Source organism: Chelonoidis abingdonii, chromosome 14, assembly GCF_003597395.2.
Source record: "Chelonoidis abingdonii isolate Lonesome George chromosome 14, CheloAbing_2.0, whole genome shotgun sequence".
NCBI lineage: Eukaryota > Metazoa > Chordata > Testudines > Testudinidae > Chelonoidis > Chelonoidis abingdonii.
This window is the reverse complement of record NC_133782.1, coordinates 30,947,115-30,963,106: the sequence shown is the minus strand read 5'-3', so window position 1 is coordinate 30,963,106 and position 15,992 is coordinate 30,947,115. Positions and strand designations below refer to the sequence as shown.

At 48.1% G+C, this 15,992-nt stretch overlaps 1 protein-coding gene across 20 annotated transcripts in view; it reads left to right on the top strand.

The window, feature by feature from the left end:
• The window catches only part of CHD6 (chromodomain helicase DNA binding protein 6), a 208,712-nt gene that overhangs the window by 20,708 nt on the left and 172,012 nt on the right, over window positions 1–15,992 (top strand). For 7 of the 20 annotated variants that reach the window (XR_004374872.2, XM_032789286.2, XM_032789270.2 and 4 more), the window contains exon 2: window positions 4,903–5,014. The exons of 9 other annotated variants lie outside the window; for them this stretch is intronic. Coding sequence is in view for 6 of the 11 variants with exons in the window: in XM_032789286.2 (XP_032645177.1) it covers window positions 4,975–5,014 (40 nt within the window). In the remaining 5 variants the exon portion in view is untranslated. Of the gene's footprint in view, window positions 1–4,902; window positions 5,015–7,854; window positions 7,944–15,992 lie in introns of all 20 variants that reach the window. 4 more of the 20 variants (XM_075072323.1, XM_032789277.2, XM_032789282.2 and 1 more) reach the window with 1 other exon arrangement.

The following is a 15,992-nucleotide window of genomic DNA, read 5'->3' as shown; positions in this document are numbered from 1 at the left end:
ATCAGATCGATCTCTCTCATCCCTTGAGGAAAACAAACTCCAGGCCGATCATCTCGTAGGCCACTTCTCACATTTTATCCAAGCAAACTGATGAGGTTAAAGACTATGTGGTGAGCTTGTCAAACCGGACTAATCACCCGGCTTACTCTCATGTGAACAGTGATGAAAACCATACTACTGACAGGGGAATGTCTTGTTGGCCGTGTTCTGACACTGGAGGCAGGCGATGATACCTCTATTGTGATCCTATTCCCTGACCAAAGCTTGTTCCCCCCTCTAGTGCATATTTCCCTATCCTCTGTACCACTCTCGGCCATGCACGCTGAGTCACGATTGGTGCTGTCATCTGCTACCACAGCGTTTTACTCAACCAGCCTGTGACTCACTAATTTTGGACTTCCACCAGGGGGTGTTAAGACATGGGACCTACTCCATTCCCCTATAAAACAATATTCGCTCCTCTACTAGTCTGGCTGCCGTGTTCATATACCGGCTGCCCACGGACTGAAAGAAGAAAGCAGAATACTGGACTATTGGGGGGCTGATGCTATCATATCTTTTCCAGCCACTTCGCCGGCCTCGCCCATTGCTGTCCCAATGAAGGGTTGGTCATTCTTCGTCCGTGGTACGTTACGACAAGCTCATTCTCAACCATATCAGCCCTCCCATGCCCATCCTGACGACGCCCTAGACAAACTGATGACGTGCCTGGTCTGGTACTCACCACCATGATCCTTACCAAGGCTACTGCACTGCCGCGACCACTATGCCACTTAACCTTATCTACCCCTGGGCTCTCTACAGTTCTACCCCCCTTTGCCCTCAAGAGCACCGCCACCATTCCAGCCCTATTGATCAGCTCACTTAGGGGATGAGATCTGGCCAATTGACGACATCTGCTCTTCGCAACCTGGTAGACCATTTCCCAGGTACCCATCCTGAACCGATATTGGGAGGGGTTAACTAAAGCTGAGAAGGTCGGGGTGATGCAATATCTTTACTGCCACGTGGCGGCTGCCTGAAGCAAACCGCCAGTGGAACTCAGACTGCCGCCCAACCAAGAAGCAGGACCAGCCTTATTGAGGAACTATCGAATTCATCTTCCGCACTTAGCACCATACGGCCCATCATCTAACTTGCAAAAAGGGGAAGCCAGACAATATCTGACCGAGCCGTGCCCAGAGACTTATACCCGGCGTAGAAAGAGCTGCGTGCCATTCGACCCAATTTTACAAACCTTTTATGTGCCCGACGCCTCAGACCGACTGCGTGTTGCAGGAGATGAAAAGGGAGACGACACCCATCGTACGACTGATAAGAGCTGTACCCGGACGAAACTACGGCCATCGAGAAGAATGCCTGGCCATGTGTGCCCTTAAGAGCGTAGAGCCATATCTCTCTGGCGGACACTTCCGGTCACAGAACACTCTCCCCTGACCTGGCTGCACCACAATAAAGCCAACGCCAAACTCCTGAGTGGAGCCTGTCCCTGCAGGACTATGACATGGACGTGGTCCATTGTAAGGAAGTCCAACCTGATAGCGGACGCTTTGTCCCGAGAGCCCTGAATTCCCAGGTCACTGGCAGAGGACCCCGCTCAGTTCAGTTCCGAAGGAGGTGTGATGAGTAGGGACGTCTGTTGGGGAACGGAAAGAGGGGAGTGTAGGTTGAGGACAGTAGTCAGGTTGTAATGTGTAGCCGGCAGGGGGGAGGGGAGCTGCTGGGCGAGGAAAGAAACAAAAGGGTTTTCGGCCAGAAGAAAGGGAAGAGAGGACAGTTGGGTCGGGCTATGGGGGAATTTCAGGGATCCACTGGATCACACCGAACCCCCAAAGACTCAGGGAGTTCGGGACGGACTGTGCCTGCAAGCTCTGCTGTAACCTGTGTTCCTGCTGTCCAATAAACCTTCTGTTTTACTGGCTGGATAAAAGTCACTGTGGGTCCCAGGAAGAGGGGTGCAGGGCCAGACTCCGTGACACTGAGGATGGGCGAGGGAAGAGAGATGTAGCTGGCACTAAGCTAGGATACAGGCGGTGTGTGTGTTGTGGGGGGCAGTGTTTGGGTTGATGCAGTGTTACCATGGCCGAGGGCTCACTGTAACAGGAGAAGAGCAGTGATTCCTTCCAAAACCCTGCTGTCATTCCCACTTCTCAGTCTGGTGACTAGCGGTGGTGTCCATTCCTGCCCGGGGAGATGCCGTAAGGTCCCCTCAGCCTGGGAAATACAGCAACGCAGGGCCCAAGAGGTGAACAGTGAGGGGATGAAGATTTTCAGGGCTGTTGCAGGACAATATTTGCTTTCATTTGAGTAGCTTCTTATCCAAATAATAGAACTTTAATTTACAGCAAGTCTACAGATCAGCTTTCTTACCTGTTCCCAGGGTGAGGTACACTATCTATGTCCCTTCTCCAACTGTCAGATTATCCAGTAGGCTTGGTACTCATTGCTGCATGCCTTATCATGTGAAGACATAGATCTAACCCTCCTCCTTGTTTGGTGGTTTTCATTTCCCTTGAGCTGAGATGTCCTGCTCAGACTCCTGGCTCATTGCAGTGTTCACAGTGAGGTGAGGAGGGTTCCCAGGAAGGTTTGTTTTGTAAGGTGTCAAATGTCCTGTGTTCTACAGGGTTTGCAGTCACCAAATTGAGAGGGGAATGTGTGGTTATTTCTTGCCTGTCTGTTGTGAGTACTGTTTCTCATCTGCATTATGCCATGCTGCTACTTCCTTTCCCAGCAGATGGTGGTCGAAAGCTGGGTCCCAGGGATGATGTCAGTGTTGCTGCATGGATTGGCCAGCAGGGGACAGTGCATGGTGTAGCCAGGATCCTATTTTTCTCAAACGACCTAGAATGCCAAGTCTGAATGCTCAGCCGCAGGCAGTGCTGTGAAGTATCTCCAGATTTAAGATCAGAATATTTTAGGAGATGACAACAACCCTGAAGCATTAAATGTCATTTCTCCATTTCTGTGCACTTGCACAGCACTCTGAGGGAGCCCGGGCTAGGCTCTGCTCATGGAACTCCGCAAGGCATTTGCTCCCCAGCAAAGGGATCCCTCTGCTTCTGAACTTGGACTCCTACTTTGCCAGTCAATTGGGTTGCTCAGAACACATGCTGCAGTTCCCCACCCCCATCCCTGGTATAATATTGGCTGGGCCAGTGGACTTATTCCTACCAGGTTTCTGATGGTGGCATTGATCCAGGAAGCAGAGAATATGCACTGTTAGAGCAGCTGCTGGGATGACGAGGCTGACAATGAAAAGAAGAGTGCTCGGCTCACTGAGAAGCTAAAGTACAGGCCTACAGCTCCCAGGAATTGGGGATGTGGAGGGGACCTGGCTGCACGTGTGTGTGTGTGTGTGTGCGCGCGCTCATTGAAGAGGGAGATTCTTCTGCTTTGACCTTGTAGTGAGGTTACAGGCTCTCAGCCCTCTGCCTAGCAATGCTGCCATTTCCTTTCACTGAACTGCTGGATTATATTTCACTTGGAAAAATTGCACCCAAATAATCCCATCCCCTTCTCCACTGAAATTTAGGAATGAAGCAGGGTCTGGAGGAGGGGACTGCAGAGCTCTGGGATGGGAATTCAGGTCTTTGCTCCAGATTGACCATTTCCAGGGGGTATGGACCTCCTTTGATTTCTCAGACAGTGCAGTGGAAATGCAGTGGGGCTACTTCTCTGCTACACAAGGCTGGAGTTTTAGCGTGGATTTCCACAGTGAATGCATTGAGCAGCTGCAGATACATAAACAAATTCTGCTGCAGAAAGAAACTGTGGGGAGAGGCGGGTTCTGCTGCTGCCAGGGATGCATAAATGGACAAAATAACTCCTAATGGTGAACAGATGTCTCTGCCAGGTGCCTGGGAGGAGGGAGCCCCCATAATACAGCAGCCTGTAGAATGGCGAGTATGCAGTAGTTCTCAAACTGGGGGTTGGGACCCCAAAATGGATTGTGATCCTGTTTTAATGGGGTCACTGGGGCTGGCTTAGACTTGTTGGGACCTGGGGCCAAAGCCCAAGCCCCACTGTCCAGTGCTGAAGCCCGAGCCAACTGCGTGGGGCCAAAGCCTAATGGCTTCAGTCCTGGGCAGTGGGGCTTAGGTTACAGACCCCGTGCCTGGGGCTTCAGCCCTTGGGTTTCAGCTTTGCCACTTCTCTTCCCCCTTCTCCTCCTGGGGCAGCAGGACTCAGGCTTTGGCCCCTCCCACTTGGACAGCAGGGCTTGAGCAAGCTCAGTCCCACCTCCTGGGGTCATGTAGTAGTTTTTGTTTTCATAAGGGGATCATTGTGCAATGAAGTTTGAGAAACCCTGCAGTAATGTAACGGCTGTGAGGGGCATTGCCTTCTCTTAAGGAGAGGCTTTGCTGGGCCCTACTGCCCTCCTGGAGCAGCATGCTGATGTGCTGCATTGGTTAGATGGGGAGGGGTGAGGGAGGGAAATAGCCATCCATCTTAGCTGTGCCCCATTGCTATTTACAGACACTAAGATATCTTCTCTAATGCATCTTCCTTAGCAGAGTCCCTCTCACCACTCAAACCACAGGAATGTAGTTTTTTTTGAGTTCCTCCCGCTGGATTGCGCCAGAGGTAGCCCGGCTTCAAGCTCCAGTGGCTTTGCTGGCTGAGCCATGTCCAGCTGAGCAGCCCTGCCTGGGAACAAGAGCTGATAAGGTAGCAGGAACAAAACAGCCCAGGAGGCTGTGTGGGCCTTTCCTTTTGTTGTTCAGTGAATCAAAGAGGGTCTTGGAGAAGCCAAGCAGACTGACAAGGCAGGTAACCAGGGCCCGATGCATGTCCGCTAACACCTGGTCTGTGCCAGCAGCTCTTGCTGACAGCCTTGCCAGGCATGTGTGTTAGATACAGATGGCAGTTTTTTATTATCTATGTTGTATTTGTGCCTAGGGCCCAGCCCCATTGTGTTTGGTTGCAGTTAGCCTTTCTAACTGACATCTCTGACAGAACAGCTGCCATGGCATGGAGCAGTCAATGGCAGTGGGAGCATCCCTCCTGGTGGGTAGGTATTAGCGGTCTAGGAATCTCTCTGTGTTTCCCTACATGTACACCATTCTGTCACATGAGATCCAGCACAAAGCTCTGCTGATCTCTTCTCTCCCCTCCCCTCCTCCCCGCAAACTCTGACCTGTAGCTCCTGATGTCCCAGAGCTGGGCCCCACTGACATTAATGATCCTTAGCTGCACTCTCTGCTATTCCTGCCCTGGACCCATCCTAGAAGCAGACCACAAATGAGATATTTTGTCCCTCACCTCACTTCCAATTACACTTATCTCCTGTATTCACTTGCTTTGTATGGGTCCAATCCCCTGTTGTCTCTTTAGATTGGGGTGAGGGTCCTGGCACGCTTTGGGGTGCTATACAATGGGCACTGAAGAGTCTGGTTGGATCAGGTTTCCCAGCCCATATAACGGGATGTCCTGAGGGCGCCAGTCCTGTGTTCCTGGTCAGTGTGGAGATAAGAGGTGTTGTTTCTCTGCCATGGCCTAGTGTAACAGCTCTGGCAGTTTCTGGAATGCTGCTGGGATGGAGAGGGGCCCAGCAAAGACACTGATGTGAACATCTCCCTTGTGTAGAAGTCCTGAAACATTCATCCTGTGACCATCCACAACCAAGGTGGTGACAGCATAGGTCAGCCTGTGCTCCATGTTTGTTTGTTCTCAGGGTTAGTGTTCTGGTTATGCACCACTGACAGCCCAGGTCCTGTGCTGTCTCACAATGGGCACGGTACTGAGCTTTGCTGTGACTGGGGGAGATAGCACCCACTGCCCCTGGGATGGGATGGCCGGAGCTATATGGGGTTTGGTTTGGTTTAAGTTCTGCTATCTCTTCAATTGCCAGGGTTAGAAATGATGCCTGTTCACTTGGGGGGACCCACATACCTCACTAGGGGGGAAGAAGGGAAGGGATTAATGTCCTACAGGGAGGGCCAGGCTAGGAGCTGGCCAGGCTGAAGAGCAGCAAGGTGAGTGATTAAACAGGAAGGGAGTGGTTTGGAGCTCGGGGGGAAGGGACTCTTTCCCTGCTCCCCCAGCCCAGGGAGCCTGCTGCAGCCAACCTGGCAGTGGCCTGAGGAGTATGCGCTGCTTGAAGAGGCTCCTATCTGAGGTTGATTTCTCCCTCCTGTGTATATGTGGACTGATCAGAGCCTATGGGTACTTGATGCCGACTCAGTCCCTTGGGCTCCTGCTGTCTAGAAACAGGCCAGAGGCTTAAATTGTCCTTCGCAGCTCCTGGCCTGCATTCACAGGGCCATAAGCACAATTACAGACTGTACACCGGGCATAGCAGGATGCTTTCAGCATCCCAAGCGTCTTAGGCTAGTTGCAGCACACTACTCTACCAGCCCACCTCCATTCTGACATGCAGCTCCCTCGGCTGTTTCAGTGCTGCGTCTCTTCTGCGTGGACATTGCTCACAGTACTCTTAACAGACCCTCCACACAACAAACTCTTCATTTCACACAAGTAATCCAGGTATGAAATGAGACTTCACTCTTAAACTGCAGCTCTTTCTGGAGTGCAAGCCAAGAGACAGCTTATTTCTTTCAAAATCAGTACCCTCGTGACCTTTTTTTGTACAGTCCTTGTCTCTTCTTTATCTGCCCCTCTTGTCCATGGAGTCTAACCCCCTCTTTGGGGCTTGAACTAGGTCTGCTGAGTGTCTCTGAAGTGCTGTGCACATCTATGTTGCTATGCCTTTACAAAATCACTTCTCTGGGGTGGAAGCTGCAGGAGGCACTTTGGAGAGGGGGGGGGTGCACAGTGTCATGACTCAGTGGGACTTTGGTTAGCACCCTTTGTCGGGAAGAAATGCCATATGATCTTTAGTGGCACTCTGAAGCTGCTGTGGTGTTGCCAGCATTAATGTATCAGATCTTCTCCTGTGTCTGGACAGGGGAGGACCTCCTACCAATCTGCTGTGATATCTTGGGAACATAGCAGTAGACAGACTGGCACAGACCCAGGTCCGTCTACCCCAGGGGTTCTCAAACTGGGGGTTGGGACCCCTTGGGGTCACGCGGTTATTACATGGGGGGTCATGAGCTGTCAGCCTCCATCCCAAACCCTGCTTTGCTTCCAGCATTAATAATGGTGTTAAATATGTAAAAAAGTGTTTTTTTTAATTGATAAGGAGGTGTTGCATTCAGAGGCTTGCCTTGTTAAAGAGGTCATCAGTACAAAAGTTTGAGATACACTGGTCTAGCCAGTGTCCTGTGTCTGACAGTGGCCCAGTGCCAGATGCTGCAGAGGAAAGTGTAGGAATCCCACAATGAGAGATCTGTCCCCATTTTAGAGCTCACCCTGATCTCTGAGACAGAGATTGGCTTAAGCTTTGAAGTAAGGGCCCTCAGCCATGTCTGCAGAGCTACAGTTGGGGCTCTTCATTTTTCTTAGTCACTTGCATTGACCCATGGGGTTTGCTAGCTGTAGCTTCATTTCAGACAATTTTTTTTTTCCCTTGAAAAAAACAAGCCAGCTGTCTCTCCCAAAGAGTACAAAATGGCATTGTGGGATCCTACATTAACTAATGAGGGTGCTCAGCTTAAGGCTTGAACCCATTCTGCCCCCCCTGCATGCTGAATAAGGAGCGGTTTGGGTCACATGCTATCAACTACTGCAGGCAGTAAGCTGTTTTAAAAAGCTTGTAGCCCTCATGGTGTGAATAAAACCCTTCCCGTTCTGAATGGAATGTAGCTGAGGCAGGCTCTACATGAGTCTACTCGCAGCTCACCCCAGTACCTATGCTGCTGCTGCTCAGAGCTTGGCCAAGCAGCTGCAGAATAAAGACTTAACTGAAGTCTTGTCAGTTATTAGTGCCTGGTCTGTTGCACTCTGCAGCTGCTTGGGGAAGCTCTGAGAGACAGGCCCTGGAGCTCTTAGCTGAGGCCCAGGACTCCAGCACTTCCAAAGCAGCCAGAAGGTTGAAGGTGAGTAGAGCAGTGAGAATGCACACCCTTAGCACAATAGTTAGGGAAATGGAAGACCAAAACAAATGCAAGAGATGATAGGTTACAGATTAAAAAGATGAATTAAATAGAAAGTTGGCTGATGATGTTGCAGTTTAATACAGCACATAATAAAGTGGATGCAATTGTTTTATTCCAGGGGTGCTATGCTTTTTCATATGAGGTTCCCCTATAAAAAAGAATAAATGCAAAAAAGACTCATCTATTGCAGCAGGAATGGGATTGGCCAGTACTGTGCATGAACTGCTCTTGTTTTTGAGCTACCTGCTTGGAATGTGCCAAGTGAGGTTCTCCCCACATTGATTTCCAGACCCAAACATAGCATGTAGGAGCTGTGTGTACAATATGCTTACATTTCTGCAAGACTGCATGCAGGGTAGGGTGACCAGATGTCCTGATTTTATAGGGAGAGTCCCCATTTTTTGGGGTCTCTTTCTTATATAGGCTCCTATTACCCCCCCCCATCCCGATTTTTCACATTAGCTTCTGGTACACCTTAGAGCCAGGTTGCCTTCTCTAAATCTCTGGCTTTCTCCAGTATGCCGTGTGATTTCCTGCAGGAAATGAAACCTGCTGTTTTGAGCAGAGACTGGAGACTTAAAACTTTCCTTACTACGATCCTGTCTGTGTCCAGTACTATAGGAGTCCCACTGGTGCACCTGACTCCTGGTTATAGCATCTGAGGTCAGGAAAGCCTTTAAAGGGACAGCAGTGAAATATGTAGTTGGGAGAATGGGTTAGGCCAGGGCAACTTGCCAAGGCATGCGAGGATTCATAAGAATTCTACAGCCAGATGAGAAGAATAGTGTAGAAAGAATAATAAATATGGCAGTTCGCGCGTACCAGTTGGCCTTAACAGTAAAATTCTGTGCTGATCTTAAAACCAAAAAAGAAACATACAAGAAGTGGAAGACTTGGACAAAGACCAGGGAGGATATAAATAATTTCTCAAGCCAGCAGGAGTGAATCCAGGAAGGTCAAATCACACTTGGGTTGCAGCTAGCAAGGGATGTTAAGAGTAGAAAAGAGGTTTCTTCAGGTATGTCAGCAACAAGGATGGTCAAGGAAAGTATGGGCCCCTTACTGAATGGGGGAGCAACGTAGTGACAGAGAATGTGGAAACAGCTATGTACTCATCGCTTTTTTTTGCCTCTGTCTTCACAAACCAAGGTCAGTTCCAGACTACTGCATGGGCATCCAGTATGGGATGAGGAGGAACCGCCCCTGTGGGAGAAAGAAGTGGTGGCAGGACTACTTTAGAAAGCTGGAGGGCACAATCCGTGGGGCGGATGCACTGCATCCGAGAGGTGCTAAAGGAGTTGGTGGATGTGATTGCCAGAACATGTGTCATCTTATCTTTGAAAAACTCGTGTGATCGGGGGAGCTCCTGGATGACTGGAAAAAGGCTAAGGTGTGTCGCATCTTTTAAAAAAAAAAAAAGGGGGGAGGAGAATCTGGAACTACAGACAGTCAGCCTCAACCATCCCTGGAAAAATCATGGAGCAGATCCTGAGGAATCAATATCTGAATCACTTTAGAGGCAGAGAAGTGACCCGGAACATCAGAATGGTTACCAAGGCAAGTCCATGCTCATTAACCTAATTGCCTTCTATGACGAGATTAACTGGCTCTCCTGGGTGAGGAAAAGCAGGGATGTCAGGTGTTCCTTGACTTTTTTTTAGCAAAGTTTTGAATCACGAGTGTCCCACAGTATTCCCTTGTCAGCAAGTTAAAAGACCATATGGGCTGGAATGAATGGACTATAGGGTGCAGAGAAGCTGCTAGAATCATTGGGCTCAACATCGTAGTGATCAATGGTCCCATGTGCTGTTGCAGCTGGTATCCAGCGGAGTTGCCCCAAGGCTTGGTCTGGGCCGTTTTTTGTTCAATATCTTCATTAATGATGTGGAGGATGGCATGGATTGCATCCTCAGCAAGTCTGCAGATGACACTAAACTGGGAGGAGTGGTAGATACGCTGGAAGGTAGGGATAGGATACAGTGGGACCTTGACAAATTAGAAGATTGGACCAAAAGAAATCTGATGAGGTTCAGCAAGGACAAGTGCGCATACTGCACTTAAGATGGAAGAATCCCATGCACTGCTTCAGACTAGGGACCGAGTGACTAGGCAGTAGTTTCTGCAGAAAAGGACCTAGGGGTTACAGTGGACGAGAAGCTGGATATGAGTCAACAGTGTGCCCTTGTTACCAAGAAGGCTAACTGCATTTTGGGCTGTATAAGTAGGAGCCTTGCCACCAGATTGAGGAACGTGATCATTCTCCTCTATTTGGCATTGGTAAGGCCTCATCTGGAGTACTATGTCCAGTTTTGGGCCCCACAGCACAAGAAGGATGTGGAAAAATTGGAAAGAGTCCAGAGGGCATAAAAAATGATTAGGGGGCTGGAGCACATAACTTATGAGAAGAGGCTGAAGGAAGTGGAGGTTATTTTGTCAGTAGACGAGAAGAAGGATGGGGGATTTGATAGCTGCTTTCAACTACCTGAAAGGGGGTTCCAAAGAGGATTGATCTAGACTGTTCTCAGTGGTAGCAGATGACAGACAGAACATGGAGTGGTTCTTGTGTTATATGAAGGGGTAAATAAACACTTTCTTTTTTTCTTTTTTAATTCCACACCATTCTTAATTTTATAGACCTCTATCATATCCCACTTTAGTTGTCTCTTCTAAACTGAACAGTCCCAGTTTTTTTAATCAGCAGCTCTCAACCAAGGGCTCAGGGTCTCCTTGTAGGCTGCAAGCCTATTTCAGGGGATCCACCAAAATAAACCAGAGAGCAGGGGCGGCATTAGACTTGCAGAAAGCTGAAGCCCAAGCCCTGCTGCCTGAGGCTGAAGCCAAAGCATCTTAGCTTCGTGGAGCCCCAGGCAGTTGCCTGCTTGTTACCCTCTAATGCTGGCTCTGGCTTTTAATGTACTGGATATGCAGAAAAATAGTTGTTGTGGCACAGGTAGGCTGTAGAACTTTTATAGCATATTGGGATGAGGGGGCCTCAGAAAGAGAGGTTGGAAAAAACCTGTTTTTAATCTCTTCTCATATGGAAGCTGTTCCCTACCCCTAATCATTTTCTTTGCTATTCTCTGTACGCTTTGCAATTCTAATTGATATATTATCTTTGAGATGGGGTGACCAAAACTGCATGCAGTATTCAAGGTGGGTGTACCATGGCATTATATTTACTGTCTTATCTATCCCTTTCCTAATGGTTCCTAACATTCCGTTAGCTTTTTTTTGACAGCTGCTGCATACTGAGCAGATGTTTTCAGAGAACTGTCTGCCAAGATCAACAAATCTAGACCCCATCATTTTGTATGTGTAGTTGGAATAACGTTTGCCAGTGTGCATTACTTGGCACTTACCAACATTTGAATTTTATCTGCCATTTTATTGCTCAGTCCCCCACTTTTCTGAGATCCCTTTGTAATTCTTTGTAGTCGGCTTTTGACTTACTTATCTTCAGTCAATTAGTATTATCTGCAAATTTTCCCACCTCACTCTTCACCCCCTTTTCCGGATCATTTATGAATAAGCAGAGATCCCAGTACAAATCTTTGAGGGACCTTGCTATTTACCTTTTTCCATTGTGAAAACCGACCATTTAATCCTGTTCTTTGTTTCTTATCTTTTAATCAGTTATTGATCTATGAGAAAAATTTTCCTCTTATTCTGTGACTGCTTACTTTGGTTGAACGCTTTTGGTGAAGGACTTTGTCAAAGGCTTTCTGAAAGTCCAAGTCCACTCACTCGTGTCCACATGCTTGTTGACACCCTCAAAGAAATCCAATAGATTGGTGAGGCGTGAATTCCCTTTACAAAAGCTGTGTTGACTTTTTTTCCTCAACAGATCATGTTCTGTTCTGTTCTTATAGTTTCAATCAGTTTGCTTGGTACTAAAGTTAGGTTTACCAGCCTCTAATTGCCAGAATCGCTTCAGGAGCTTTTTTAAAAAAAGTGTCACATTAGTTATCCTCGAATCACATGCTGATTTGAGCCATAGGTTTAAATAATACAGTTAGCAGTTGTGCAATTTTGTATTTGAGTTTCTTAAAAACTCTTGGATGAATTCCATGTGGTCCTGGTGACTTACCACTGTTTAGTTTATCAGTTTGTTCCAAAACCTCCTCTATTGACACCTCAATCTGGGACTAGGGTGACTGAGTGTCCAGTTTTGGACTGGAACACCCAGTTGAACAGCGATCTTGGTGCCTCTGACTGGGCTGTTGACTGTCCAGTTTATGATGCCACACAGCGAGGCTGGCAGGCTCCCTGCTAGCCTCCATGCCGCATGGCTCCTGGGAAGCAGCTGGCATGTCGGCTTCCAGCTTCTACGCAGAGGGACCAGCAGGGGGCACTGCATGTTGCCCCTGCCCCAGACTCCATCCCGCAGCTCCCATTGGCTGGGAACTGCATAGAAGCCAGAGAGAGGACATGCAGCTGCTTCTGGGAACTGCTTGAGGTAAGTGCCACCCGGAGCCTGCACACCTGCCCCCCTCCCAGGCCCCAACCCCTTGCCCCAGCCTGATCCCTCTCCTACCCTCTGTACCCCTCGATCCCAACCCAAAGCATCTTCCTGCACCCAAATTTCTCATCCCTAGCCCCACCCCAGAGCCCGCACTCCCAGCCGGAGCCCTCGCACTCTCAGTTCCAGCCCGGAGCCCCCTCCTGCACTCCGAACCCCTCAGCAACAGCCAGGAGCCGTCTCCTGCATCCTGAACCCCTCATTTCTGTCCCCACCTGGAACCTGCACCCTCAGCCCAGAGCCCGTACTTCTTTCCACACCCCAATACTCTGCCTCGGCCTGCTTTTCTTCTTTGGCCTGCCTAATTATACTTAACTTGCCAGAGTTTACGCTGTTCTCTATTTTTCTCAGTAGGATTTGACTTCCAGTTTTTAAAGGGATGCCTTTTTGCCTCTGACTACCTCTTTTCTTTTTGCCATGGTTGTGGCTTTCTTTTGGTCCTCTTAGTCTGAACCTCTGCTGTGGTGTGTTTAAAAAACTTCCATGCAGCTTGCAGGCATTTCACTCGTGTGACTGTTCCTTTTAATTTTCATAGAATCATAGACTTTAAGGTCAGAAGGGACCATTATGATCATCTAGTCTGATCTCCTGCACAATGCAGGCCCCAGAATCTCACCCACCCACTCCTGTATCAAATCTGTGTCTGAGCCACTGAAGTCCTCAAATCATGGTTTAAAGACTTCAAGGTGCAGAGAACCTTCCAGCAAGTTGGCCAGTGGAGTCCTGCTTCGGTTTCTTCTTGGGCCTACTATAGTCTCTTCCAGTAGGAGGCTCTTCTTGGTTACACTCGTGGCTCCGTGATCCTGTTTCCTTACTTTCCTCGTGCAGGTATTGCTAGTTTTGAGAATGTTGCGCTGGAGATGTCTGTAGGTGTCTGGTGTCATAGATATTACGGGGGTTAGGCAGATGCGGTTAGTACCTGCATCTTGGCTGTAGACAATGGATCGGTGTTGATGCGCGGATGAAGCTGGAGGCAATAGCTTAAGAGTAGGGTTACCATAGCGGTCAGTACAGGGATTTCGTATTGAAGGTATGTTAATTTCACCTTGGATTCACTATATATGGGTGCACGTGTTGTCTCTATGGAAATCGTGGAATTGAACCTCCTCATGATAGATTGGTTGTGTTCATGCTTGAAGTTGGTGAGGTGGAGCTGTGAAATCTTATGGTGGAATTTCTCTCCTCAGGAGTTCTCTACTTCCCATGTGGTCCAGAGGATGGAAAGATTCATCAATGTAGCATAGGTGTTAGAGAAGGGGCGTGACAAGTGGACAACAGCTGAGGAAGGCATTGTTCCAGGCTTCGGCATAAAAACTATTGGACCATATTGTGGGGCCATTGTGATATGGTGTCCATAGCCGTGCCACTGCACTCTGAGATATATATTTTCATCAAATTTTGAAATAGTTTTGTTGTTTGGACCAAAATGGAAGCCTGATTTTGGACTAATGTGTGAGGGAGTGAAAGGTCAGAACCTAGCAACCAGTTGTGCTGTGCATCATCAGGGATACTGTGCCTTGACAGCTTATATTTCCATTACCTGCTGTGGAATGTTTGTGTATAGATTAGAGCCTTCTCATCAATGGTGGCTAGAGATGGTGCTTTTCATAGGCAGCTTAGGTCACCCAACTGCATGATAGTTTTCTAGGGGAATGCTACGCGGTTTTGTTCGAGAAGATAGCTGGTGAGTGCTTTTGCGCGCTCTGCACATTGATAACTGAATAGGAGAGTTCCAGCGAATCACATGCACGGTCCTTCAGTGCAGTGAGTGCCATGATGTCCTGAGATGATGGTGGCGTTCCAGGATTCCGGGTTGTGGATCTGTGGTAGTTAGTGGATAAACCCTGTCCAGGCCTCTATGTTGATTTGTTCCCGTGCTTAGTGTTAGGGAGCGTCCTGAGTAGATGCGTGCAGTTTCTTAGTGTATTCTCAGTGAGATCTGAGGGAAGTGCGCCTGTAGAAATCACCTACACCCAGCTAAAAAAACCCTCCAACGCATCATCAGGGATCTACAACCACTTCCTGGACAACCGATCCCAACTTTCACAGCCTGTAACATGCCAACCTGAAAATTTCTCCACCAATAACTGCACACCACACCATAGTAACTCTAGCTCAGGAACCAAGCCATGCAACAAACCTCGATGCCAACTCTGGCTCATAATCCTACACGGGCAACACCATCACAGGATCCTAACCAGATCAGCCCCACCATTCACCGTTCGTTCACCTGCATGTCCACCAATGCTAATATACGCCATCATATGCCAGCAATGCCTCGCTTCTGCTTGACCTACATGCCTAATACATTGGACAGTCTCTACGGAAAAGTAAATGGACACAAAGCAGATATTAGGGAATGGCAATATACAAACCTGCTAGACGAGAACATTTTCAACCTCCTGGCCACACACTCAGGGCTATAGCAGGCATGTTAACGGTTGGCCACCCACTGCTGCAGCACAAAATAACCTCTCCAGGACCCAGACTTCCATAGTAGAAACTGGTGAGCTTCATGCTTCATCTGGCAAATGTAGTTAGAGCACCATCTAGCTCAGGTATAAACAAGACTGTGAATGTGCTTGTCAACTACGCCCAGAACTCACGCTCTTCTCCTCCCTTGGTTATTCTTACACCTCAACTGCTAAAAAGCGGCCCATCCTCGCCGCTGAGCCTGCAACTAACCTCATTTCTCCTAGGGCTTGCTTGCCATATATATACCTGCCTGGAACTGTTTCGCACTGCATGAATCCGACTGAAGTGGGTATCCACCCACGAAACTCATGCATCCAATGATCTGTTAGCAGCTCATATAGTGTTCCACGGACCTCTTTGCTGCTCTTTACAGACCAGCATAACACATACCTACCCTTCTGATACTAGGTATGGTCACAGTGGTCCATTCTGTGAAATGATTCCTTATGCATGATAAGAAGAGCTTGGTAACAGACTACTTAGGCCCACCAGTCATGGGGGACACGGACTTGTAAAATGCTGGTGAGATTTAGAGAGGCTACAAAAAACAGAAAACTCAATTAGACTAACGCAGCATAATTGAATATATGCCACAATGTTGATAGGAACATATTCATGTCAGTTCATGAGGATGCAGACACAAGAATTTCTCAGACACAATTAATCGGACTACTTCTTGATTTATAGTCCGGTTGTAGGTCAGGTTCTGTTCCAAGATGTGACTATAGATGAACTGTTTCGGTAAAGAGCAACCATTTGTAGTTAAATTAACATCCTTGTAGTGGGGAAAAATATCAAAGAAGCTCATAGAGTAACATTTAACTTCAAAAGGAGAACTACACAAATGAGGAAAAGCTAGTTAAATCAATCCCAAGAATATTAAAGGAACTGGCACATGAAATTGATGCAAGTCCAGTACAAGAATTTTTAATGAATCTGTAACTCAGGGGTTAGTCCGTATGACTAGAATTGCTAAATAGTTTCAATCTCTTAAG